The following is a 25,608-nucleotide window of genomic DNA, read 5'->3' on the forward strand; positions in this document are numbered from 1 at the left end:
ATGGGTGTGTCCTCCAAGATGCTGAGTGTTTATAACCGTGCAGGCAGACGTCTTCAGATGCAGTCATATTGCTCCTGAGAGTTTTTACTGGAGAGCGGCAGCAGGTAGGTCATCAAACTTCAAAGAAATCTGATCATGAGGTTTTAACTGTATTTGCAAAGGTCTGGTACTTAAGGTGAGGAGTTTGGATATTATGCTAAGGTTTGTAAGAGTGGGCTTTCTCTCACTGAAAATCATTTAAAAAAAAGTTTCTAATTTTATTTAACTTAATTCAAGGGCTATGATAATGGAGACAATAGTAGGAGAGACTAAAAACATTATTACCTTAAAAAATATTAAGCTTATTCTCTAATGCATTTGATTTGAATGCATTCTTTAAGCTTTCATTTGTAACTGATAATATATTGTTCCAACAGTTCAGAATATTTTACATGGAGGCTTTATCAACATATTTTGTGGAGGAGACCTTTTGTATGAGAAGCAGAGACGAGGAAGAAGATGAAGATGAAGAGGAGGAAGGTGAAGAGGGGTTTGAAATCCAGGATCAGCTGAGAGTGAGTGACGAAGGAAACAGGGTTGACGATGAGGAAAGAGACAACCAGGAAAGTTATAATGATGAGACCGAAGAAGAAGAAGACGAGGATGATTGTGATGAAGAGATGGAGATGATCATGGTGGTCATAGACGAGAAGGACCAACCTAAGAGGGGTGATTCTAACTGCAGTAACACGGCCGGCGATGAGGACATTTCAGGTGAGTTTACATGTTCTCCCCATGTCAGGGTAGGTTTTCTTCCCCCACAGTCCAAAGACACATAGGTTCTTTAAATTAGGTTTGAATGTCTTTGAATTTTGGCCCTGGAATAGGTTAGAGACCTGTCCAGGGTGGATAGCTCCCAGTCTCGTGATGTTAATCAGTGTGATAAGAAATTCCAGGATCCGCCCCCTGATCCAGAGCCCTACCAGAATTAAATGGGTTCTTCCTGGACTCACAGCGCATCCTTCCACAAAGTTATCATCTCTTTGTTTTTCCCGTCAGAGTCTATTCACTGTGAATTTACATTTTTGTCTTTTACTGTGTTTGACTGTGAGTGAACTTATATACATTTACAGGACAGACGTTAGAGAAACAAACAGCTGCCCAGCGGTTCAAACCCCCGGCCTGGACTCCCAGCGTCATGTGCAGCCTTGGTAAAGACATCTACCACTACGCAGGGGAGGACATCGTCATCTATGAATCCATAGACTCCTTTGGAGCAGTCATGTGGCCGGCAGTGAGTAATTTGTACTCATGCTAAGAGTTTCTTTACATCTCACCTCAGCGGCGTGATTTATTCCTGCCGGTTTTCGTTTTGGTGCAGGCGTTGGCTCTGTGCTCCTTCCTGGACAACAACAGGGAGGAGGTGAACCTACAGGGGAAGGAGGTGCTGGAGCTGGGAGCAGGAACAGGACTGGTCACCATCGTGGCCACACTGCTTGGTGAGAGGTCATCATGACAAACACACCACTCAAAGGACGTCAACTTAAGGAAAATAAATGGAAGGTGTCTTTCTCCCCGACATGACAATCAAACCTTTGTGATCATAGACCATCAAATGTCTCATATTGGCAAACACAAATGCTGATCTAGATACGTCTGTGAAAGACTTCTATAAATCAGTAGGGCTCTGGTGGTAAGGTGTAATTTTATCGTTTTTTTATTTTAATATCTGATTAAAAAATTTGTTCCGGAACCCATCACGAGGGCACCTTCCTGTACTTAATGGTACTGTGTTGATATTTATGTATTTGGACTCCAGCGAGCTCCTTACCTGTTACTGTGAAGATGACACATGTCATGTTTCTGCATCCTCAGGAGCTGTGGTCACAGTCACAGACTTACCGGATGTGTTGAGTAACCTCAGGGCAAATGTGATGAGGAACACCAGGGGGCGTTGCAGACACCTGCCCAAGGTGGAAGTTCTGTCCTGGAGCTACGACCTCGAGCCCACCTTCCCTACATCCCTCTACAGGTACGACTACGTGCTGGCAGCTGATGTGGTCTACCACCACGACTTCTTATCCGAGCTCCTTGCCACCATGAAGCATTTTTGTCGACCCGGGACGAAGGTGATCTGGGCCAACAGGGTCAGGATGGAGTCTGATCTGACTTTCACCGAGAACTTTAAAAAGACTTTTCACACAAGTTTAGTGGCGGAGGACGGAGACATGAAAATCTTCATGGCGACGTGCAGAAAGGGAGACACAGAAAAGGAGTGGTTGGATCACTGAACTGGTTCACTGGGTACAGGCCTGTGGGCCCTAGGGGTTATGTGGCCCTTACATCAGACCCCCTGAAGTGCTTGTGCTAAACGTTTTTTGTTAAGTCAAAGGGCTTTTGAATGAGGATGTGTCGGTCACAGTATTTGGGTTAGGTTTAGGGTTAGCCTTTAACCCAAATCCCACTGACAGTGACATAGAGAACAGATTTTAAGTTTGGCAGCAACAACATGATTGGCGGATTGATATCATAGTAACCTCTGATTGGATCTGCTGATTTGAAGAGGCGGGAGAAAGTCATCCTGATTGAACTAACGCTATAAGCTTCGTTATCAGCATCACAGATGTTCTCTTTTTTGTAGAGGATATTATTTTTGTTAAATATAGTGTGTGTCAGTTTGGTTTTGTTTTTCCAGTTTGGTAAAAAAACATGAAAACAGCGGCATGACTGAGATAAGGTGAAGGATGGGGTCACATACACTGGGCCTTTTACCTCCGAATGGACATCATCTTAATTCCTTTAGGAACAGTTCAGAAAGTCACTAGGATCACATGCATAAATAATGAGAAACGCAATTCGTTAAAAGGAATAGTTCACCAGAAAATGATAATTCAATCATTATCTACACACCCCTATGCCGATGGAGGGCTGGGTCATTTCACCGTGTTTTAAACCACTAACACCAAAAGTGGATATGCTAGTTGACGATGGCATTTCTGACAGTCCCTGAATGCACCTCGTCAGAAGATACCAGCAGACACTTAGACCTCGTTTCGAGTTGAATATGAATGTCGGGCTTGTGGACACTTGGATGACACTACAGGAGCAGTATGGAGGCATGTGTGGGTTTTTCTGAAGATAAGCCCCTAAAATTTCTGTTGTGTTGGAATGGGATGCTCCACTGTGTACCCCTGACACTCAAGCAGTATTTCGTGGACTCAAACACTTGACCCACCCCTCCATCGGCATAGGGGTGAGTAGATGAATTTTAATTTTTAGGTGAACTATTCTTTTAAGGATGCATGTGCTGCACGAGGAAACCAAAGCAAAATATTAGTTTTCTGTATTTTGCCTCCAGCATGAGTCTTACACGGGACATTGCAGTAATGTCAGACTCATTTAATACAGTAATAGGAAATTGAAGAAACACTTTTTTGTCTTGTACTTTATCTTGTCGTGTCTCTATAAACCCATGTATAATGAATTCTCTCATTTTGAAGAACACAACTAAAATATGAAAAGTTGACGCTCAAATTGTATTGGGTGTAAATAAGTGTGAGAGAGACGACCACTGTGTCTTCCGAATTATTTTTATTCAGTGTCATTTTCCTTGTTTGTGACTTGATTTCCATGTGAGCACAAAATGTCGCGACAGTAGCTCAGGTCTTTCCCACATGTTATGGAGGAAGAATGGGTATAAAATAATACTGAGCATTCAACCTCATCCCATAAACATTCTGTAAAACATTGGCATTTACTACATTTCATGACTATAAATACAAACACTCAACATCCAGAAGTTTAAATTCTTCCTGACACCAGCGGAGTGCGGAGCAACAGGTATGAGGCGACTGTCTGGTGCCAGAACTGGACGGTTCAGTCCTGCGGTGAAAGTTAAGGCCGTTCTCGGAGAGACTGTCATAAGCAACGCGTACTGACGACTGCGGAGCCCTGAACATGACGTCTGTCTGAACCAAAACCCGAACACAGGAGAAAGAAAAGGTCAAAAAAATGACAGAGAACAGAACAGAAAAGATAGAAAAAAAAAAAACAGTAAAAATGATCGACACACATTTTTTTCGAAGACCAAAATCAAATCGCTCCTGTAAAGTCCATGTGCACTTGGAGAGGCCTGTGCTGAGGCTGCTGCAAAAAGTAAAGACAAATCACAGCTAAATACAGAAAAGCAAAGTGTTGCTACCTCTGGGTCATTGTGAGTTGTGACTACTGATTGGTCATTTCAGAAAAGATTGATTATTCCCATGAGGACTAAAGGCCTCATCTTGAAAGCAGCTGCTTTTACATTCTTAAGTTTATACCTTCCACTTGTGAGCGGACAGAAAACATCAGGGAAAGACGCCATGAGTTAAAAACATTACTGTATACCCTAATTTCCTTCTTCTACAAAATGTTAAAATGTTCAATTTCACCGTCGTTAGTTTTACTGCTAAAACTTTTCAGCCTTCATAATTAACATGGGATAAACCCAATTGGGTTAAACTGACTATACTACAGTATGTGGCAGGAACTGTTTGTTTTTACAGAAATTAAAAAAGGGCCAATCACAAATCTAAACAGGAAACGACTGAACGGATGTCACACTTGCTCAAAGGGGAACTCCACTCCTTTCCACATTAAAGTCTGTTCTCAGGTCTCGGGTACTAGCCGCCCTGACACAAGTAAGGTGAAGCTTCAGGGGAAACTGAAAAGTCTGACAATTTATTGAAATAAGCTTATTTGAAATAATCGAGCTCTGCAGCCTGTTCCTCCGGACGGTTGCTGTGTGAAACGGTTACGATTTGATGTTCGACGTCATTGTAAGAAGACGGCGGAGAAATTTGAATGAATTCAGACTCAATGTTCATCATGGAAAGAAATGAATGGAAACCAACGATTATTTGAAAGAATAGCTCCCAACAAAATTCTAAAATAACCAAATAAACACAATGGTTCACTCTGATGTGATTTATAATAAAACATACAAAACCACTGGCTTAGTCCTTCCAAGAAAATAATGTGTTTGAAGATAAACTAAAATAAACTTCTGATGAACCCCCCCACTCTAAATGGCAATCGTTTTAGTTTCGTTCACAAAATATGCTCACAGGTTCACATAAAATCATTCACAAACACACGCTAAGAAAGTGGATATGGTCAAAATCTTGTTTCTGACTAAAAATCTTCCAAATAAAACTTTTTTCATACATCCTAGAAGACATGCATATATGCAAAATACATTGATTAGAATAATATTTGTATCATATACCTATTGCATCATAATATTTTTATGTTACGTGTGTCTGTACATTTTATGACATTGTGTCCAAATGCAACATTTGAAATGCGGCAGAGAAAAAACTGGACTACGACATGAACATTTTTACAGTGACATGTGATGTGATCATCCTATGGCTTCCACCAACTGCAACTGTGTTAAGTGAGGTCTGTGTGATGGTCGTCAAATGTGGTGTTTGGGTAACCAGTGTGATGTGTCTGATCAACACCTATGGAGGTAGAAGCAAAGAGAGCAGGTTTGTAGGTTCCTGACAAGTCACCAACAACCTGCATACGGTGCCCGGACACATCACACTGCTGACTCAAGCTTAAAAAACCATATTGACACCAAAGGCTGATGGGAGAAATGACGGCAAGTGGCGGAGTGCTGACTGACGCTGCTGATTCTGCATCCGTCAGGGGTCAAAACCCTTGCACTTCATCTTTCGTCCCATCAGAGAAGGTAAGGTACTTGTAGAAAGGCACCTCAGCACTGTTGTGTATTGAGACTGTGTAATCAGGTCTCGAGACAGACAAGATTCAACGTTAACTGTATAAACCCGGCCATCCTGGAGCCATTAAAAAACAAAGAGACAAGATCAAGTTCTGTCCGAGATTTCCTTCCTTTTGATTCCAGGATCAGGCAGATGCCTGCCCTTGTGTGTCCCAACATAGCGAGTCCTCCTGACGCATCATTCTGTTGTGGTTTTTCTGAAAGTGACTTCAGTGTTTTGAAGAGTTGGGACGAATCCCTGGAGTCCACACTGGCCCTTCCACAGTATTTACATGAGATAATGAGGTTACTGGTATGGGGCCAGAACAGCTGAGGGGGAAGGTCTGGGTGGATTGAAAGCCTCCACATGTGTAGATAACACCAAAATCAAAGACAACATCAAGATATCACTGAACTACAGTATCACAAAATTGTCTCCGTTGATGATATTCAAACAGCCGAGGTGGTATCGCTACGTGGGTCGGCAGAGCCTTGATGTTCAACAAAACATGACTCCACCCTCTCATAAGGTGTCGAGTGTATCAAACTGTTTACACACAGCGTTGTCCTTCATTTTGGTGCTCACCTACATCTCAATCTAAAATAAAGAAACTCTCAGGAGGCAGCTGGTTGGTCAGATGCATAGACCATGTGACCCTGAGGGACACAATATCAAACTACCCTTGTAATGGACCGTGAATGGCCGTGTTGTTCATGCATGTGTGAGTGTGTGTGTGTGTGTGAGTCTGTGTGTGTGCCTAGTAAGGCGTGTAGTCAGTGGGGTACATGACAGGGAGCCAGTTCTCACTGTAGGTGGCGCAGTGTGTCCATCGTAGATGTCGCATTAGCTGGAAAACGAGAAACAGGAAATTAGCAAAACATTCAGTTAACAAAATGATTCAATCACGAATATGTTTTTTTGAATGTTATTCTACTCTAAGGAGTCAAAAATATGTAGCAAATATTTCCGGTTGGGACAAACATCCACTCGTGTGATACCTGGATGCAGTTCTTCATGTTCTCTTTGCTGGGCTTCTCCTCCACCATCTTTGAGGCGTATTTTAAGGCCCGGCTGTACATCTTGTTCACAAGAGCATGTTTGTATGAAAACATCAACACCTGAGCAGTGGAAAAGGCAAAAGACAAACAAAATGTATTACTTAACTGAATTAGTATAAAAGTGGCAAGCTTTTTACAGAAAAACACATTAAATCCACATTTTCAGGTGGGAAGCCGCAGGAGAGCAGTGTTTTAGTTAAGACCTTCAATGTTACGACTGATGACAAAATGCTATAAAACTGGGGTGGGGGGGGGATTCATAGGCAAAGGGATGAAAACAACATCTGACATTAGATGATGCTATTAAATTATGATAACTTCGGTGTTGAAGTATTATGTTATTCACAAAAACCATGAAAAGAAGAAAACCAAAAAAGAATTTGTTTCTTTATTCCTATGAGACTGGGCATTGTAGTTGGATTTAACTCAGTCCCACATTCACTACAACGTCAAGCAAGAAGGAAGAAAAACACATTTTGGTCTTTTCATGGAATTTGTTGACATTGAGAAAAGAGAGATAAGAGTCAGCCTTATCCTTTAACACCTGGAAAATATAGTAAAAGAAGAACAATTTGCAAGAGTTCAATGTAATTGTGTTTGCATGGTACCAAGTCATTCACTTCGGTTGAACCCTTTGCTCACCTTGGAGTCAGTGAGCTCTGCCCACTTCTGCACCTCCCAAAACGTATCTGTCAGAACTTTAGCCACGTTCTGCACAGCGTCGTCAGAACTGCTCGCCACCTGCAACCCATCCTCCTCCTCCTCCTCCTCTACTACTACTGATGCTGCAACTGTTGTTGTTGTTGTTATTGTTATTTGTTCCGTGGCGAGGGCCCCGGCACCTTCCTGCTGTGCAGGAGGCAGCAGGAGCTGGTCAGCCAGTGCACAGCCCTTCCTACACAGAGCGTCCAGCAGAGACGACTTCTGCTTCTCCATGTCACTGGAATGCAGATGTGCAAAATAAGACCTTGTGCTTTGGATGATCTACTCAGGGTTTCCTGGTGTTCTGTGGCAGAGCTGGACCACCTCAAAGACTACGTCGGCTGACTCATTAACACCGATACAAAAAAAAAGAGCTTTTCTGAAATAGTTAGGTTTTAGGCTAAAATAATTTAGACAACTTACAAAATAGCAAACACCATATATTTAAAGAAGAATTACTGGATGGAGTTAAATGCTTAGTAGTGACCATAACAAAAATCTTTTACATGATATTAATCTTAAATTTCCTAACATAATCTACCATGAGCTACTGGTCACACTAGGATTGTGCAATTACCTGGTAGAAACCCTACATTTACAATGTTGGAGTTAATGCTAAATGCTTGATCCTTATAGGGAAAGTAATTGTAAAAATTGAAGTATTGTTATACTGTATATCAGAGTAACTTTCTGTGGTTCTCCTGCTATTGTTTGATGCAGGATTCACATTTCTAATCTTATTAGGAATCTTCAGTGGGACATACGTCTTGATAGAGGCGGCATCGGGCCGAGGGTCTGTCTTCATGGTCAGGTAAACAGCCAGGGCTGTCTGGTCAATGTGGGAGATGACGATGTCGGCAGCTGTCACCACCTCCCTGAGACGTTTGACACGCTCCTTAACACAAACAGGACGAATGACTGTGAGCAGAGATTATAACATCTGGTTCTAAATAAATCAATGCTCCTGACACAGTTTCCTCCATTTGCCCTTTTCTCTTGCTTGGGCGCTCTGTTACCTTCTCAGAGTCCAGCTGATGCAGTCTTTGCACATGCAGTGGAAGGTAATCCAGGTGGTTTTCCATCAGTTCTTCATAGATGGAGCTGGAGTCCAACCTGAAAAGCAAAGAGGGGACCGGACACATGGATAAGTGACAACTGAAAGAATAAAGCTAGTATCTGACATGCGCTGAAGTCAGGATATTTTCCAGAGGGGTTGTATGTGAGAACATAAATGTCCGACTTAGTAGCTTTGGAAATTTTTCCATTTAAAGTAAGCAGATGAGAAACTCTACACACTTTGTCATCCACTGAATCTTCAAGTCCCGCATGGCTTCTGCAAATTCCTCTTTCACATCTTTCTCTTTGTCGGCTTCCTTGTCCTTCTCCTTCCCTCCATTCTTTGTTTTGTTGGGAGCAGGAATTAGATGGTAAACGACTGGTACGATGTCCTGTTTGAACACAAAAGAGTTAGTTTAATGAAAAAACTAAAACTGACACATTCAACAAAGTCTCTCTTTCTACTCTGAATCAGCAGATTCTCACCCTCTTCCTACAAACCAACTCCCTCTGGTTCTCTCTCTTTTTTAATTTTGTTAAGAAAAAAGCTTTTAACACCCAGTTATAAAAGTTGATCAATTACTGATATATTAATAATTTCACTGACCACCAGATAACTTTAACTTCTCCCTATCAAAACAAATGCCAGCTATGACGCAAACTTCTATACAGCAATATTGAAATGCTTTGACATGATTAATGCAGATGCAACAAATCCCAACTTAGTGAGGAATAGGCCATTTTCTAAATGGTAGGAGAGCAGTGGAAGCTCTGTTGTACAGTGTTTCTAGCTCATCCAGTACCTTTTTAAACTTTCCTTGTCGTTTTGCAGAGGCCTGCCCCTGGTGGTCAGAATAACACACAGTGAGGAAGAGAAAACACAAATACACCAAAAAGGATTCGCTCTCTGTCTTCATTTGAACGGTCACCCTCATTCAGAGAGTCTGTCTTTCACCTACCTGTCAGACTTGCTGTTTAACATTTGCTGCAGAAAACAGTGGTGTGAATCTCAGGTTTCTATCTCACTAATTAGACTGTTTAAATACTGTGTGTGTTATACTTAAATAGGTCTCCAGCAATGCGAAGAGAAACATTGAAAAAGTTTTTTTCAATATTGTTTTAAATGACTGATAAAGTTTACAGTCCTTTGCATTAGAGCTTTAGACCACTAAGTACAGTGAGTTCAATCAAACATAATAAAGATGGAGTATCTTCAGATGTGTATGAAACAGCTCCATAAAGACATAAAGGTGAGCTCTAGCAAACCAGAAAGATATCAAGCAGAGACCCTGGGGATAAAACATGCGCAATTGTTGTGAACATAAAAGTAATGATTTTGCAAATGTACATCAGATTAATTCGTGGTTTTTGACAAACACACAAAGTTGGTCTAATGGTTAGTACCAAAACTGCTCAAGTTGCTGGTTACAATGTCATTTTTATTTGTGCCATTTATTTATATTTGTATACTAGCACAGACAAACAGCATAAAAGCTAAAACCAGGCTAATCCCTCCTTTTTGATAAACCTTATATTTTTCCTCAGTTCCAGGTTAGGGGAAATCTTGATAACTTGGCCCAAAAGCAGGTGACCCTCACCAATAAAAGATAATTTTAACCAGTGTAAGTCAGTCGTAGACAGATTCAATAAAAAAACAGATCCATCGTGTTACAATCTGACATAAGCAACATCAGACTGTTTTTACAGAACAATGGACAAAGGCAATTGAGTCAGAAAAAAAAAAACATGCATCAACCCAAAGGATGGAAACCACTTTAAGAAGCAAGGGACCAGACTGAGGTGTGAAAGTCATGGGAGAAACAGTAAATCTGACAGAATCTATAAAAAGTGAAAAGTGAAAAGCGCTGGTCTTTGACCCTGATCATCAGAACCACAGCTACTTAACATATTTAATGACTAAATTTCAGACTTAACATCATTGACCAGAATTGTCAAGACGGCCCTGATAACTGAACGAGCCCTATTACCCTGTGGGTTTGTTAAGCATTCACTCGACTATGTGTGAAAGTGAAAATATAGAGATGAGGAAAGAACGGATTCACTCACTGCTTTCTTGCCATACTCGCTCTTGGAGACAACGAGGGAGCCTGAGAGATAGCAACCTGGACACGTCCCTTTGGGGATCCTGAGAGAGGAAGAAGTCAAAGGGAGAAACACACAGATAGAAAGAATTAATACTGAAATGTCACATTCAATGATATAAATGCCAGGAATATTTTTCCTATTCTATTCTTATGCTGCTACACTGGGATATTTGCAGTTTAAGGGACTCAATAGAATATAGCAAGTGGGAGTAAACATCACTCTTTCCCAGCCTGAAAAGATTATCAGAAACTGAATACACCCCAAGTTACATTTGTTAAATTATACAATGATCTTTATACTTTTCATTTGAGGATAATTGAATCTGTCTTCTATATATTACAAGAGACTGAAGGGATCTCAAGCGAAAGCTGTTTTTTCCTCAGCCGTATCAACATGTAACCATTGTTAATGTCAGTGAGACTTCTTCTGTGCTGAGACCAGTCACCAGTCACACCCATCAGGTGAGGCCTTCTTGTTATCCTTTTATAAATTTGTACTAAAGCAGTTTGGCCAGTTTGACTCACTTGTCGTCTGGCAAGGCTGTGACGTAGAAAGGCTGAGTGGCCCCCGGGCACAGGGTGACGGAGTTGGCCTTCTTCTTGGCCATGAGGGCGGCTCGATGCGACTCATACACATCCAGACTGAGGGTGGTGGACAGACGGTGAGACACCACAAAAGGCAGGTCCTTCAGTCGCTCGAGCTCACTGGACTGCTCGTGGCGAACTTGCAGTCGCACGGTGTAGTCCCCCTTTTCCAGCTTCAGGGAATACTGTGAGGTCAAACAGACAGAAGAGATGATACAGTTCAGTTTATTAAGTGCACACAAGGAACTTATTCTCCTCCTTCTTATCTTTAATCAGTGTGATTATTCAGATCAGAAAGCATTGGTTTAGATGCCCTGCAGTGACATGGTAACTATGAATCTGTGTATAAATGCAGCAGGTCAGAGAAATACAAAGGCTGTGTGAGTATTCAAGTAAGTAATCGGGTCACTTTTTTCTTGCACCTTATGTGTGTACTTTTCATTTTCCTATCATTATTATCCTTTTATTCCTTTTTTTTTAATGTTTTTTGAGGCAAAGAATTTAGTTTCCTTGTCTACAGTCTTTTGTTGTCATACTGATTCAATACCTGGTAACAACTAGTATACATGGCAGAGAAATCTGGGTTCTCATTCCAAATCCTATCTCGGAAAAAAGAGCTACCGCTAAGTGTGAACATCTTGCGATAAAAAAAACATGTAATCTTAAGTGCAGCACATCTTGTCTGAGTGTACCTGGTGTGGGTAGGCGTCTCCTGAGCCCAGTAGTCTCTTGTTCTGATCGAACAGCATCCAGAGCTGACTGTCGAACTCAGACTCATACAGCAGCTCACACAGTGTGGGACAGCTGGGGGTAACCTCTCCACTCTTAGGCTGAGGACAGAACAAAATAAGATTATACACACACACATATTAAAGTAAAAAAAAAAAAAGGTTGATTCTCTTCTGTTGCACTGGCAGTACCTGGTGAAAGCTGTAGGTGAGGACTATCTCGTAGAGTTGTCTGTTATTGGGTAGAACATCCCTCATTCCCAAAGCTTTTGTCTTTGAGCTTAAAGGCCTAGAACCAAAAAGAGACAACAGGGAACACACGTTGAACAGCACTGTTATCACACAGCAATATATACACATGTATGTGAGCGAGCATGTGTGTTACCTGAGAGGCTGAACCCAGGACTTGAGGGTAATAGCGGGGGAAACCTCCTCGTACCTCAGAGGCGACGACACATCAAAACTCGTCACTCCTTCTGATGCAAGCTGGGTAGAGACACACGAGAGTCAGAGAAAAAAAAGAAAAAAGAACTGACACTGCAACTTATTTTGTGCTGTGTCTGTATTCTTACTATGTGCAAGGGAGAGGGAGATGTGCTGAGTCCATGGAACGAGATGCTGTAGTCCACTGTGACGTCACCCAGGCTCGCCCACCAGCGAGCAATGCAAAACTCTACTATCCGACCTGACTGGAGAGGAGATCAAAACAAAAAGGAATTAATCCGACATTATTATATTGCATACATCTAAGAAATTGAGCTACTTGCATTGGCCTTTATTAATATATCTGACTCTGGTATCTTTACTTAATGAGTTCTACACAAATTCGCAGTCAAATAAATGCTTATTATATATAAAATATACGTACCAGCACAGGAAAAGCCTCTGTTAACGAGCCTCTTTCCAATAGTGAAGAGAACTTGTAAAATTCATTAGCTCTGTACGCCTTCTGTTTGACCAGATGCACGGCATGGAGAACAAACTTTGATGACACATCTCCTGAATGAGAGGTCAGTGTAATCTCTGCAGGACACAGAGGTGAATAAAAGAACAACAGGGAGGAGAGGGGAGAAAGGAACCAGAGAGAACAGGAAGTGGGGGAGGAAGACAGGAAGAATTCGAAATTAAAATGTTGCACTGACACCAGAAGTTTCATTTTGAAATGTAAAATAAATCTAAATGTTCAAATAATAACAAATGAAAGTCACTTCCTCAAGTGTAACTAAAACCAGAGTGAAATGTAGCATTAACTTGTGAATCGAAATAGAACACAATTAAACATTTGATACGTTGAATGAAACACTATGAGCCTGACATGATACAGGGTTTCTGCAGCGCACATCACCATAAGTTAGACTTAAATTACACTTTAGGACCATTGGTATCTCACACACAGTGCAATTTAACACCTATTTCAGTCATCCGCGAAAAGCCAGCCGCAGCACAAAGCCTACAGCTATGTTATGAGTGCATACATTCATGTCGCATTTTTGTCACTAGATGACAGCTGTAAACAGACATAATTCTTACAATTATAAAGAATATAATATATTAATCAATTAATTCATGTTCCCTGGAATTGCACCAATTGAAGACAACATACAAGTGCAGAACTCTCACCTGCCCAGGAGGCTCCCTGAGGAACGGTGATGAAGTGCCGTCTGATCTGACCTGGTCTAAAGTGGATGTCCGTGAAGGCCACCTCCTGATTACGATTATCCGTCACTCTGAAGAAAGACACACAGAGCTGTCAGACACACATGCAAACCTCTACTTATTAGTTAAATGAAGACAAATTAACAGAAGAACTCACTTGGTAGGGATAATAACCGTGATGGGAACTCTGAACAGTGGGCCGCAGCTTGGTGCTGCTGTATCGTACCCACACACCTAAACAAACACATTCACAGTGATCAGATTAGCATTAATACAGACTCGGCTGAGACAGCTCCATGTTTTTCCTCCTCCTCTCTGTCCTGTCCTCTACCTCTGTGTAGTGCACTCCCTCTCTCAGTCCGACAGGATCAACGCGGATATTGACGTGACGACACTGGTTCATCAGCTCTAGATGCGAGGGACACTGGACCCAAGGGGCAGCACATGTGAGCGCCAAGTGCAGCTGCAAGGAGATTCGCTCAGAGTTTTCTGTGAAAGGTATTAGAGAAAAACAAACTGTGTTTTAAAAAAGAGAAAACACTCAAATAAAAACGTACTGAATGTGCTCCCTAGTAGGAACAGCACCTGTGTTCTCTGGGAAGAAGGGTTCAATTCCGACTCCATGATCTGAAGGGGCAAGGATTTGGCATGGGTCCCTGAGGTAGATACCTCTCTGTGTTCCCACGCTTATTGTGAAGCCAAGGTGGCTCGTGGGTAAAGAGGCATGTTGAGTGAGGTAGTCTAAGGCCTTGTCCACCTGAGAGAAGGAAACAGAGGAAATTACTGAAAGAAATAACATTAACAGCACTTACAGTAAAAAATAAAAGAACATGAGACTGTTACAAGAGACAGAAAAAAGAAACCACAAAATTAAGTTAGGTCAAATTACCTGGATTATTCCATGGCCCTGTGCAAAAACCTCAATGTCATCAACCTTCAGAGCTGTGTTTTCCAGCGCTCTCCTGACCGCAGGAGCCGAGGGACGGATCCCGTTCTGCTTCAGACCTTTATCACACAAAAATCACAAACTAGCATTAGATCTACATTCATGCACACTTGGATATATTCTCACATCAAATATTAGTTCAAGAACACACCCGAGAGGATCAGTGCAATGCCTCCACAGGCATTAGGCGATGACATGGATGTTCCGTTCATCAGCTGGGTACCACGAAGAGTCCAGTTGGGTACAGACGCAATGGCACCACCAGGGGCACTGATGCTGACCCCCAGGGCCCCGTCTGTACTGGGGCCCCTGGATGACCAAGTGTACTGGTTAGCTGGGAGTTTCTCCCTCAGAGAATATTCTGCCACCATCATATCTGGAGTCACATACGCTCCAACTCCTTTGGGGGAAAAGAAGAGAGCAGGAATGTAAGAAATTGTATATTTTTGAACCACAGTTGCCCCAATTTGGAAAGCCATCTGATATTGTGCATTTGTTGTACCCACACGCCAACTCCTACACTTCAGAGTGCATACAATTAAAAAATTAAACTAAGATATACCTTTTCAATGTATGTGTTTTTTCTGTGTGTGTACCTATGACACTGCTAGTGGTTCCCCCTGGGCAGCCAACAGTAGAGAGACACGGGCCGTTGTTCCCTGCACTCGAGACAAATATCACATTGTGCTTCTGGACAGCCTCTGTGATCACCTCACAAATCCTCCTAAAATGGAAAGAAATGACCCAAATAAGCGACCACAAATGTGCAACATAAATTAACCCACACAAGGAATCACCCCATTGTTACCACTGAGCAATACTTACCCTGAATTAGGCCAATGAGTGGCTTCTCCATAGCTGTAGTTTACCAGGTCGCACTTGTAGTTGATTACTTCAATCATCTGTATGTGACAAAGACGTAAGATAAACAAAAAATGTTAAAAGGTTAAAAACAACAATTGAAGCTAAACTTTAATATCCAGCGTCTGTTTAACGTACTGCACGGATGAGTCCTGTGCCTGTTTCCATTGTGCTGAGGCGGGTGTCTCCAATCTTCAAAGCCAGGATCTGGGCACCTGGGGCCACACCATTGCGCTCTGGTTCATCCGGGAAGTAACCTGCTGCGATGCTTGCCACATGGGTCCCATGAGCTCCTTTAAAAGCACAAAGGCAAGTTAGAATGGAGATAACACAATGGAGCAACTGAAAAATGAATATTAATCTTGTGCTAGTATTTGGTTTACCTCCACTGGTGACAATGCAGAGTGTATTTCCCTCATCATAAATATTAATAGAGTAGTTAAGCATCTCAGCATTTCCTAATGTGGCGTATTCTTGAGTCTCTCTGTAGGAGCACAGCACAGTGCACTGGGACAGCTCTCCACATTCTGAAGTGTCCACGACAGCCCTAAAAATTGAAATTTAAACCGATAAATAAAAAATAAACAAACTGGTAACAAGACCAGTAAGAGATGACAGAATCATGGATTATGAGGGAATAGATGTAGTATGGGTACCTCCATGTGACTCCATCATGCCAAAGCACACAGTCATATACAGGACCAGGATCACTGTACTTCTTTTCTAGAGATGCCAGCAGCTCTGACTGACTCTGCAGCTCTTCTTTCTCCAACTTCTCCATCTGGAGGGAGAAAGCAGGGTTGAGGGATACATGTGAGAGAGACAAACCCGAAAAGCAAACATTACATTGCTATGACTAGCATGCAAAGGTTATGAGTAATCAAGAGCTCCACTTGGCAGGTCTAACCTGTGAGGGCGTCGGGTGAGAAAGGTCAAACTCTTCTGCCTTTCGTGAGGCCTCAGCAAGCGCCGCTCTGTGTGGTGGGTCCCATATCTTCTCCTTTCGCTCTTTCTAGTAAACAAAAGTTAAAGTGCCTTAACAACATTGACAAAAGCCGACATTTATTCTAATTGTTTTACAGATTTGACAATGTACAGTCCTGTGTACTCGTTTTTTAGCTATATATTATAATGCACAACTATGGAGTCCAAAACTCAAAGCCATGCCAGAGCTGGCACAAAATTAAAGTCCCCGTCTATCTACCTGTATTCTTTCTTTAAGAGCCTTAGGGAAGAATTCGTAGCCATTTTTAACTCCAATGCGATAATTCCCTGAAGGATTGACCCAGGCAGTAGGAATCTGGAAGACAGAAAAAGACTCGGTGTGAGACAGATATGAAGAAAATATATCAAGTTATCACATCTTCTGTGACAGCTTTCACATAAAGACGTTTACTGACCTTAAGTGTTCGGCCAGAAAGGCCTGCGATTGTCCCGTCTTTAGGTTCTGCCACTGTGGCCATGTTCACGTCACCGCTGCCTGTCGTATCGATGATATCGATGATCTTTGGCTTCCCCTCTGTCGTGACCTAAGGAAACAATAATCATTTAGAGGGTGTAGAGCACATATACAGACACTGACACAGCTTTACAGACACCAATTCAATTTTATTTGTATAGCGCCAAATCATAATATACATTATCTATGGGCACTTTACATAGAAGGTCAAAAATCTGAGGGTATAGAAAACATATTCAGCCTCTGACACAGCACAGCATAAATAAAACAACAAAAATCAAAAGCTGTCACTTGAATCTGAGCTTAAAGCTAAGCTGCACACAAACCCTATCGATGGGAGGATATTTGTTTACACACTGGAGGGGAGCAGATTCAGTCTCTGTCTTCCTTAAACCGGGATTACAGAAAGACAACATATGTCTGAAAAGAAATGGCTGACCTTAATCTATTAACAACGAGCCAACTAACCTCCCGACCATAACGGTATGGGAACCAGCAGGTTTCTACCAACAAAGTTAGCACTGTGAAGCTAACTACCAGGACTCCAGTGTGACTTGGCACTTAAGGTGCAGCTCTGAACGCCTCATTAACCGACAACTGACTGACCCGTAGTTATTTAATTAAACTCACATTAAGCAGGCCACAACAACTAGATCAGATTTGACCACCTGACAGGGCAACTTGTGTTTACTGAGAAACCTAAAGCAGAATAATGCAGATTTTAGCTGCTATGCTAACGTGCTAGGTAACCAGCTACTGTTGGTTAACTGTAAACCATTCTGGCCTTTTAATGTCATTTGGCAACACGACGAAATACATGTTATGGATTATTGTAGTTTGGTTTAGTTGTCATGAATGCTATGAAGCTTAATGCCACAGTTTGCGTGTGCGTTCCTCGATGCTAACAAGCTACATAACTGTGTGTAAATTATGTGAATGAGTGGGGCCTTTAGCTTGGCTAGCTAGAAGCTAACTGACTAACATGAGACAGCCGGTCGGGTTTACCTGCATGCCGGGGGCCCCGGGGTCCACGCCGGTGTCGAGGATGGCGACGAGCACCCCTCGGCCATCGTGCTCGGGGAACCTGGTGAGGTACGACGCGGCGCCGGTTTCTTTCTTGGGGAGCAGCCCGTGGAAGGGGAACGGTTCTTCGGTGGAGTGAGCAGCCATGATCGTGGGGAGCGACGGTGAACACAAAGCGGCGAGACGGGGAACAGAGAGAGAGAGACGAGGAGCGGGGTGAACAGGTTAAAGGGGCAGAGCGAGAGGTTCCTCACCCAGCTGATCTGTTTCCATCCAAATAGAAACACTTCACTGTGTTTGAACCAAACTCATGTGAGGCAGTCAGAAGAGTCTGGATGCATTTTACACACAAAACTCTCTGATCCAGGACATGTGTTTACCAAACTACTGAAGGTGAAAGGTCACTGTTTATATTTACTTCTCAGACACTTACGAATAAAAAAAACATTTATCTTTTCATTTATTTTATTATATATTATTATATTATAGTGATCAATGTCTTACTATGAAAGATGAACACACAAGAGTCAAAAACGCAAAATTCCCACGTTTCCCTTAATGCAAATCTATTGCCTCTATTAGACCATCTATCAACCATGACATCACTGTATCATCATGGATTATCAATTTTGACAAAGCTCCTCCAGGACCAGATACGACGTTATACAACTGTGTTCATTGAATGAGAACTGTTAGGATTTCAAATTTGACCTAGTCTGTGTCTGACTGAACTCTTTACAAATAAAGATAGGAGGTTGGGGCATGAACAGTTTAGCCAGAGATAACGGCCGTCACACGCAACGACAGAACATAGACTGAATGAAAAAGAGGACATTTCAAGCGGAATTGCTGAATCAGTAAGAAAAAGTGGTCGTCCCTTAACCAGAAGGTTGGCAGTTGGATCCCAGTCTTCCCCATCTGCCTGCCGAAGTGTCCTTGGGCAAGATACTGAACATTGTATTGACCCTCATTGAAAAAACTGCTGCCCATAGATAGGTAATGGAGTGAATGTGTGTGTGAATAGGTGAATGGCAATAAAACTAGAGGGAGCAAAGAGGGAGTACAAAGAGAGATAGATAGGCCTTTAGGTGAGAGAGGAACATCACCTTCTATATGTCGGAACTGGTTGATATAATGAAAATCATAATTTTCAGTTGTACTTTGGCATCATCAGGTGTTTCAGCCTTTCAATCGCAATAACGTTAAAAGCTAAACCTGAGTATATAAGTACTAAAGAAAAGAGGAATAAAATACGTAGGGCTGTCAAAATTAACGCGTTACCTCGGGATGATTCATTTGTGGAATTAACATTTTTTTAAGGCATTACTGTCAGGAGGCCTCAGCTGAAAAAAGGACACGAGAGATGGTTATTGAATTGGGCCATCACACCCGTTTACTTTCCTTCACACTTCCAAAACCTCTCTATGAACAGAGCCCTTTCCGTAAGATCCCCTTTCAAAACAAGAGTCACAACCAACACCCTGCTTATAACAGGAACTACACATCAACCTTCTATAATAAAAGCCACTAGATAAAATATCTCACACTTACAAACGAAATATTTTAGTTATGGACAAAAATGTAAAATATCTTTTATCTTTCTGAAGCATATCCCCAAAAGATGGTCGAGACTTTCAACTGATGTTTTCAGGTTTATTTGAAACTTCCATAAACTACACCGTTGTTACAGATTCACTAAGTCTATACAGGAACGTAACTTTCAAAATAAAAGCATGTAAAAAAAAACTCTGTTTTACTGAGATAATTATCTCAGAAAAAAAAAAATACTCAAGTAACTGCAATAAGCTTCCGTATCGTATCACCGTGGTACACGTCCGAAAAACTGCGTTTTACGTTGTTTTGACGGGGGAATTGTCGGCGTGTTCGTTTATCCCAAAGATTAGAAGAGTCTGGTCTAATTAAAGTATTTAACAATTATCACAGCCCAGGCTAAATCAGTTAGCAATAGGTAGTCAATAATGGCCCCGAACAGAAGGCTGATATAGTTATAACAGTAGAAAGTAATGTGATAAAATATTGTAGGGGTGTCACCGCAAATCAATTTGGTTCTCCCTTATTGGTCCACAGCTGTAGTCACATGCCTCTTGTCCCGGAATCCAGGAAGTGACAAGAAGCCCCTCTCCATCACGCTCCTATTCTAATCTGCTGGCTGCTAGGCAATGCTATCCTGACAGTCTGATGCTGTGTCTCATAAATCAGAATCAGAATCAGAATCAGAAAGGATTTATTGCCAAGTAGGTTTACACCTACCTGGAAGTTTCTTTGGTAAAAAAGGTGCATACATTGAACATAAAACATAAAAACACAATAAGTACTTAAAAACACAATAAGTACTTCACATAAGAAAGAAATAACTATATATAAAACAAAACAAAAATATATACCAGATATAAAAAGTAAAATGCAAAACAGGAGGGAATGTGCAATATGCCATGGGCGGTGTGGCTTGGCAGGTTGAACTTCTTCAGCTCTTCTTACCGCAGTGACGACTCTCAGGGTGATGGGGGTGGGTGGGGCTGGGTTCCTTCTGAAGTCCACAACCGTGTCCACTGTTTTCAGAGCATTGAGCTCCAGGTTGTTCTAATCACACCATGTCACCAGATGGTCAATCTCCCACCTGTAGGTGGACTCATCCCCACCAGAGATGAGCCCAAATAGGGTGGTGTCATCCGCGAACTTAAGGAGTTTGACGGGCTGGTGACTGGAGGTGCAGCTGTTGGTATACAGGGAGAGGAAAAGAGGGTAAAGAACACAGCCTTGAGGGGAACCAGTGCTAATGGTCCTGAATTCAGAGACATGCTTACCCAGCCTCACGCGTTGCCTCCTGTCAGACAAGGAAGTCTGTGATCAACCTGCAGGTTGAGTCAGGCAAACTCAGCTGGAAGAGCTTCTCCTGTAGCAGATTCAAGATGATTGCGTTGAAGGCAGAGCTGAAGTCCACAAACAGGATCCTGGCGTAGGTTCCTGAGGAGTCCAGGGGCTGGAGGATGAAGTGAAGGGCCATGACTGCATCGTCTACAGACCTGTTGGCTCTGTAGGCAAACTGCAGGGGTCCAAGAATGAAAGTCGGAAATAAATTATCCTGAGTTATGTCCCTGATGTTCATGAGCATCTCTCTGGTGAAAGAGCTCCCGGTTTTTAAGCAAAAAACTGAATTAACTAACAAAACAAGACGAAACTTTGCGCAGCAAAACACAGAGGCAGCCGTCCGCAGCGCCATCTTTTAACGTTGGAAAACTAGCCTTGAGTAGAAAATGTAATGTTTCTGCTCCCTCGGCTGCACCAAATGAACCATAACAAAATCCCTCGGCCCCCTATCAAGACAGGTGTGAGACTGACCAGCTTTTTTGACGCACATACATTTCTAGCTAATTCCAAATATTAAACACAAAGATCAAAACGTTATTATTAATGATTTGTATAAAGGCCTTATATCTGGCCCAGGCGGCTCCTGCTTTCCCCCCTCCTTTCTTTATATAGAGTTTCAGTCAAACATAGACTCCAGCTAAATATAAATTCCTAACAGAACGAACTGGAAGAAGGCGACAGCTTTAACAACACAGTTGACCTTACTACCACATTATTTCACAATGACAAACGACAGAAACACGGCACTTTTCTGTTGTTTTGGGGCAAACCCCAGCCCTAACCCCAACCTCTTCACCAGTGCTGCTGCTTCTCAATAGAAACACATAGTCCGCTCTATCTCTCACTGTGTCTCGGTCTCTCTCAATGTGTCTTCCTGTGTCTTCCTGTGTCTGCGACTTACAGGAAGTCAGTAACACAGCAAGAGGGAGGGATCTAGTGTTAGATAATGTTACTACTTACAATTATTTAGGCAATAGCATTTCAATAATATTAAGGATAGGGGAGTCTGGAACACCCTCCCCCCCACAGGAATTTGCCCACCATGAACAATGAAACAGACCTCTGAGAGGGGGGTTGTGGGTGGAGCTTTTGGTCTCTCTTGTAGTCAACCAATCAGGCTGCCGTGACGAAGGGCTCATCTGAATATTTCTCCCATCAGCTCTGTGAGGTTGCGAACAACGTGGAGTTTAATAAATAAATACGGTTGATAAATCGGCTTCCAAAGAGAGTTTGTGAGGCTTCAGGTGTGTGTCTGCCTCTGTCTGAGCTCCATGTTAAGTCCCAAAATTTCAGCACCGTGACTAAGGAATGTTCCTGATTCGAAAGGGTTTATATTCAGGTCCCAACCTCTTCATGTTTGTGAGACTTCGGTCTCACATATACTAAAATTGGAACGATACAGAGAAGATTAGCATGGCCCCTGCGCAAGGATGACACGCAAATTCGTGAAGCGTTCCTCATTTTGTTCTATTTTTGTTCCCTTTTTGTTCTCTTTTTGTTCTCATTTTGCTCAAAATGGAAAAGAGGGCAACTGCAGGTGTCTGGCTCCCTCTTGTGGTGGATCAACAGCATCACAGCCACCAAACTGGCCAGAAGCAGACGCTAGGTAGCGCCATGACACAAGGGAAAACCCTGGTGCTGCCTTGAGGGGCTGTCGAAAAAACCATGACACTAGTTAGAGGACGACCTGAGAATGTATTTCATATCCAAGCTAAATTGGTTTTGTAGACTGACATACCCACAACTGAATCGATGTGGTATCAAATCGGATACCGAATCAAAACTTTGTTAATCGGAGTTGAATCAATTTTGGAAATCAGTGGACTAGTTGGGCAGTATAAGTAGGAAAGACGCGGTTCCCCGTTTTCGTTCTGCATGCAGAGCATTTGTACAAGATTCAAGATTCAAGAGTTTTATTATCAAATGCACAGAGATTACAATTAAGCAGTTGCTGGCAATGTAATGCTTGAGTCACAGACTCTCTTCTAACAATGCAAGAATAAAAAATTTTAAAAAATGATTGAATAAAATAGTGTAAAAAAGAATATCAAAACTTTAAAATATGTAATAATATAATATAATACAGCTGAAGAAAGAACGAACAGTAGTGCAATTTTGTGCAATAGTGCAAATATGCCACGGTGCTAGTTTGGTGGAGTTATTACAGTTCAGAGGAGTTTAAGGGTCTTATGGCCTGGGGGAAGAAACTGTCTCTGAGCCTGGTGGTGCGGGCCCGGATGCTGCTTAACGTCGGCCAGATGGCAGTAGGTAAAAATGTTTATGGCTGGTGTGAAAGGGGTCTTTAATAATCCGGTTGCTCTTCTTCCTGCACCGCTGGGTGTCGAGGTCCTCCATGGATGGTAGCGCCGTCCTGGTGATGTGCTGGGCAGACTTCACCACCTGCTGTAAAGCCTTGCGGTTCAGGGCGGTGCAGCTGCCATACCAGGCGGTGATGCAGCCAGTCAGGATGCTCTCTATGGTGCACCTGTAGAAGTTGATTAGAATCCTCTCATCCATGTGGATCTTCCGCAGCCTGCGGAGGAAGAAGAGTCGCTGCCTGGCCGACATCCTAATGGAGTCTGTGTGATGGGTCAAGGACAGGTCATCACTGATGTTGACCCCGAGGAACCTGAAGCTGCTGACTCGCTCCAATGAGACAAGGGGCCGACTGGTTTAAATACAGGAGGACTGCGCGCCCTCTCTCTCTCTCCCAGTGTCAGTATTCATTCATGTGATGGATTTATCGAGCAATGACAATGAAAAAAAGAGCAAGATATTGAACATAAAGGGCCCATCATTTTGTACAATTGAGATGATTACACACTATTGACAACATCAGTAGGATTCTTTGATAATCAATTGCTGCCAATACTTTCCTTTCACCTATATATCTTACACACTCACTGGATCCTTGAGGGGCAAATGCTGACAAATCATAACACATGTGCAACATATTAAATGAGCAGTCTGAGAAGAGAGTAAAGTGCAAAAAAAGGCTTTTTATTAAAAAACGCCACCACCAAAAACACACAAAGAGATCAGTCGTTGTCCTCCTCATCCCTCTGCTCTTCCTCCTGAATAAAAAGTAAAGAGACTGTCATTCCAGTTCAAGAAATGTACAAGATATGAATGAATTTTTTTAGAAAAAATCCCTCCTGTACTTATTCACACTGTTATACACTAGCAGATAGATTGATGTACACATTTTAGCATTTCATTGATATTTTGTTACTCCCAAACTTTGACTGTGCCGTTTGTCCCCTGTATTTACTGTCCTACCTGCTGGCTCTGGGTCTGCCTGGAGGGGGTCTGTGAAGCCTGGGCAGCTTCAGCCTGCAAAAAACAAGATGAACAACATGGTTGATGACAATGATGAGGGAAGCCTCTCAGTCACTGTGCATATCAAGTAACTGACCTGTTGTCTCTCCCTCTGTTTGGCCTCATGGGCCCTTTTCCCTGCCAGCCAGTCATCCACCGAGGATCCCTCGGCACGGGAGCAGAAGTGCTCTGCTCTGTAGCGACTGTGACCATATTCTTTGGTTTTCGGCTGGCCACAGTGCTTGCAGATGAAATGTTCACACCTCTTCCTGGTCTTGATAGGAAGGCCCATCTCCTTGGCCCGACGCTGCTCTTCCTCACGAACCTTCCTCCGCCAGGCAGTGGTTCGGGGCACGGCAGGGGCAGAGGTGGAGGTGGCAGGGGGGGCAGCAGAGGGGGAGGCACAGGGGGTGGTCGGTGTGGAGGAGGAGGCTGCAGTGGTGGTGATGATTTTGTACAGCGCAGGTGCCAGGGCTACACTGTGTGTGACAACCTGACCAGAGGCATCTTCCGGGGGAGAGAGTGTGAGAGGCTGGTCAGGACGCAAAGGTTCCTGCAGCAGAGCCCTGGCTGGAGAACGCAGCTCTGCTCCTGTCTGCTGAGCAATGGGACCCGGCACCGCTGCACGCACCATGGCTGTCATCATCGCCTTGCTCCGCTCGTTGTGCCTGACGGAAAGGAATTCAATGATATTGATTATTAGCATCTTCTGCCCAGTATGAACATTCTTCAATCACACGCACTCATGCAAAAGGCGCTCACCACTGCAGAAGGGTCCGGTTGTTGACCTCTGGGAGTTGGATGGGGGAAGCTGCCAAGAGGTCCCGCCTGTTGTACAAATTGTCTCTGATGACAGAATAGTCCCTCTCAACAGCCCCCCAGCGGTTCACTGGGACCCCAGGGATGGTACAGCCCTCAGGGTGTATGCGGCACAGCTCCAAAAAGATGGCCTCGAGCATCCTGTTGGCATATGGAAACTGTGCCGCTCCCCCGCCCTGCCCGAGATACGAACTATACACAGAGAGAGAGAGAGAGAGAGAGAGAGAGGAGGAGAAAGATGTGTCCTGCGTTACAGACCGGAGTCACGTAGAGCACAATCAAACAACGAATTTGCTGTGGAGAAAATGAAATATAAAAATAGAACAATATATAAAAGGACTATAAGCTGAGTTTGAATGCTGCACGCTACACTTACCTTGTCATGCTGTCCCCTCCAGGCATGCAGGCAGTTTTGGACCAGTGGCCCTGGGGGAAGGAGATGGGCGCCTTGTCCCTGTGTGACAGCTTCTGCCAAAGAGCCACTATCTCCCTCACCTGCCGCTCCGTAACGAAGGCGTGGTGACGGAGCTCTACGAGGGCATGGGCTAGATGGACGGCATGCTGGTAGCCACTGTGTCCATCTGGACCCCGTACCTCCTGCAGTAGACAGAGATACTACAGAGGTCAAGTATTCAATACGCACAGCCCCTTCAAGT

At 43.0% G+C, this 25,608-nt stretch overlaps 2 protein-coding genes, 1 long non-coding RNA gene and 1 other non-coding gene across 5 annotated transcripts; 2 read left to right on the forward strand and 2 right to left on the reverse strand.

Moving 5' to 3' along the window:
- Window positions 1-8: 8 nt before the first annotated feature.
- Window positions 9-5,490, forward strand: LOC128429832 (protein-lysine methyltransferase METTL21C). The gene is made up of 5 exons (XM_053415702.1): window positions 9-104; window positions 417-753; window positions 1,113-1,273; window positions 1,361-1,478; window positions 1,855-5,490. Exons 2-5 carry the CDS (start codon window positions 432-434, stop codon window positions 2,268-2,270), a joined length of 1,017 nt encoding a protein of 338 aa, XP_053271677.1. The 5' UTR covers window positions 9-104; window positions 417-431; the 3' UTR covers window positions 2,271-5,490.
- Window positions 3,552-18,181, reverse strand: tpp2 (tripeptidyl peptidase 2). 2 transcript variants are annotated; one of them, XM_053415527.1, is made up of 29 exons: window positions 17,909-18,181; window positions 16,845-16,973; window positions 16,649-16,744; window positions 16,352-16,456; window positions 16,101-16,225; window positions 15,828-15,991; window positions 15,583-15,737; window positions 15,409-15,485; window positions 15,180-15,307; window positions 14,735-14,983; window positions 14,527-14,642; window positions 14,223-14,394; window positions 13,969-14,126; window positions 13,795-13,871; window positions 13,602-13,708; window positions 12,850-13,004; window positions 12,554-12,670; window positions 12,367-12,467; window positions 12,174-12,270; window positions 11,946-12,083; window positions 11,194-11,438; window positions 10,631-10,709; window positions 9,367-9,405; window positions 8,804-8,955; window positions 8,524-8,620; window positions 8,272-8,402; window positions 7,448-7,745; window positions 6,746-6,865; window positions 3,552-6,594 (listed from the first exon to the last, which is right to left on the reverse strand). In XM_053415527.1, exons 1-29 carry the CDS (start codon window positions 18,071-18,073, stop codon window positions 6,505-6,507), a joined length of 3,882 nt encoding a protein of 1,293 aa, XP_053271502.1. In that variant the 5' UTR covers window positions 18,074-18,181; the 3' UTR covers window positions 3,552-6,504. The 2 variants fall into 2 exon arrangements, with proteins under 2 accessions (XP_053271502.1, XP_053271552.1); XM_053415577.1 differs by lacking the exon at window positions 9,367-9,405 and having other exon boundaries at window positions 17,909-18,180.
- Window positions 18,182-20,437: 2,256 nt separating this feature from the next.
- Window positions 20,438-21,908, reverse strand: LOC128440782 (uncharacterized). The gene is made up of 3 exons (XR_008338571.1): window positions 21,776-21,908; window positions 20,752-20,990; window positions 20,438-20,660 (listed from the first exon to the last, which is right to left on the reverse strand). It is a non-coding gene; the product is annotated as an uncharacterized LOC128440782 (long non-coding RNA).
- A 266-nt stretch (window positions 21,909-22,174) lies between these two features.
- On the forward strand, window positions 22,175-22,280 carry LOC128445956 (U6 spliceosomal RNA). The gene has a single exon (XR_008339527.1). It is a non-coding gene; the product is annotated as a U6 spliceosomal RNA (small nuclear RNA).
- Window positions 22,281-25,608: the final 3,328 nt, after the last annotated feature.

Source organism: Pleuronectes platessa, chromosome 1 (assembly GCF_947347685.1).
Source record: "Pleuronectes platessa chromosome 1, fPlePla1.1, whole genome shotgun sequence".
Classification (NCBI taxonomy): Eukaryota; Metazoa; Chordata; class Actinopteri; order Pleuronectiformes; family Pleuronectidae; genus Pleuronectes; species Pleuronectes platessa.

Coding starts and splice junctions, on each gene's coding strand:
- LOC128429832 (XM_053415702.1), top strand. CDS start 432: ATGGAGGCTTTATCAACATATTTTGTGGAGGAGACCTTTTGTATGAGA. Junction 1,274..1,360: donor GAGCAGTCATGTGGCCGGCA/GTGAGTAATTTG, acceptor GTTTTGGTGCAG/GCGTTGGCTCTGTGCTCCTT. Junction 1,479..1,854: donor CATCGTGGCCACACTGCTTG/GTGAGAGGTCAT, acceptor CTGCATCCTCAG/GAGCTGTGGTCACAGTCACA.
- tpp2 (XM_053415527.1), bottom strand. CDS start 18,073: ATGGCTGCTCACTCCACCGAAGAACCGTTCCCCTTCCACGGGCTGCTC. Junction 15,992..16,100: donor CATGATGGAGTCACATGGAG/GTACCCATACTA, acceptor TTCAATTTTTAG/GGCTGTCGTGGACACTTCAG. Junction 13,005..13,601: donor TCAGGGAGCCTCCTGGGCAG/GTGAGAGTTCTG, acceptor TGTGTCCTGCAG/AGATTACACTGACCTCTCAT.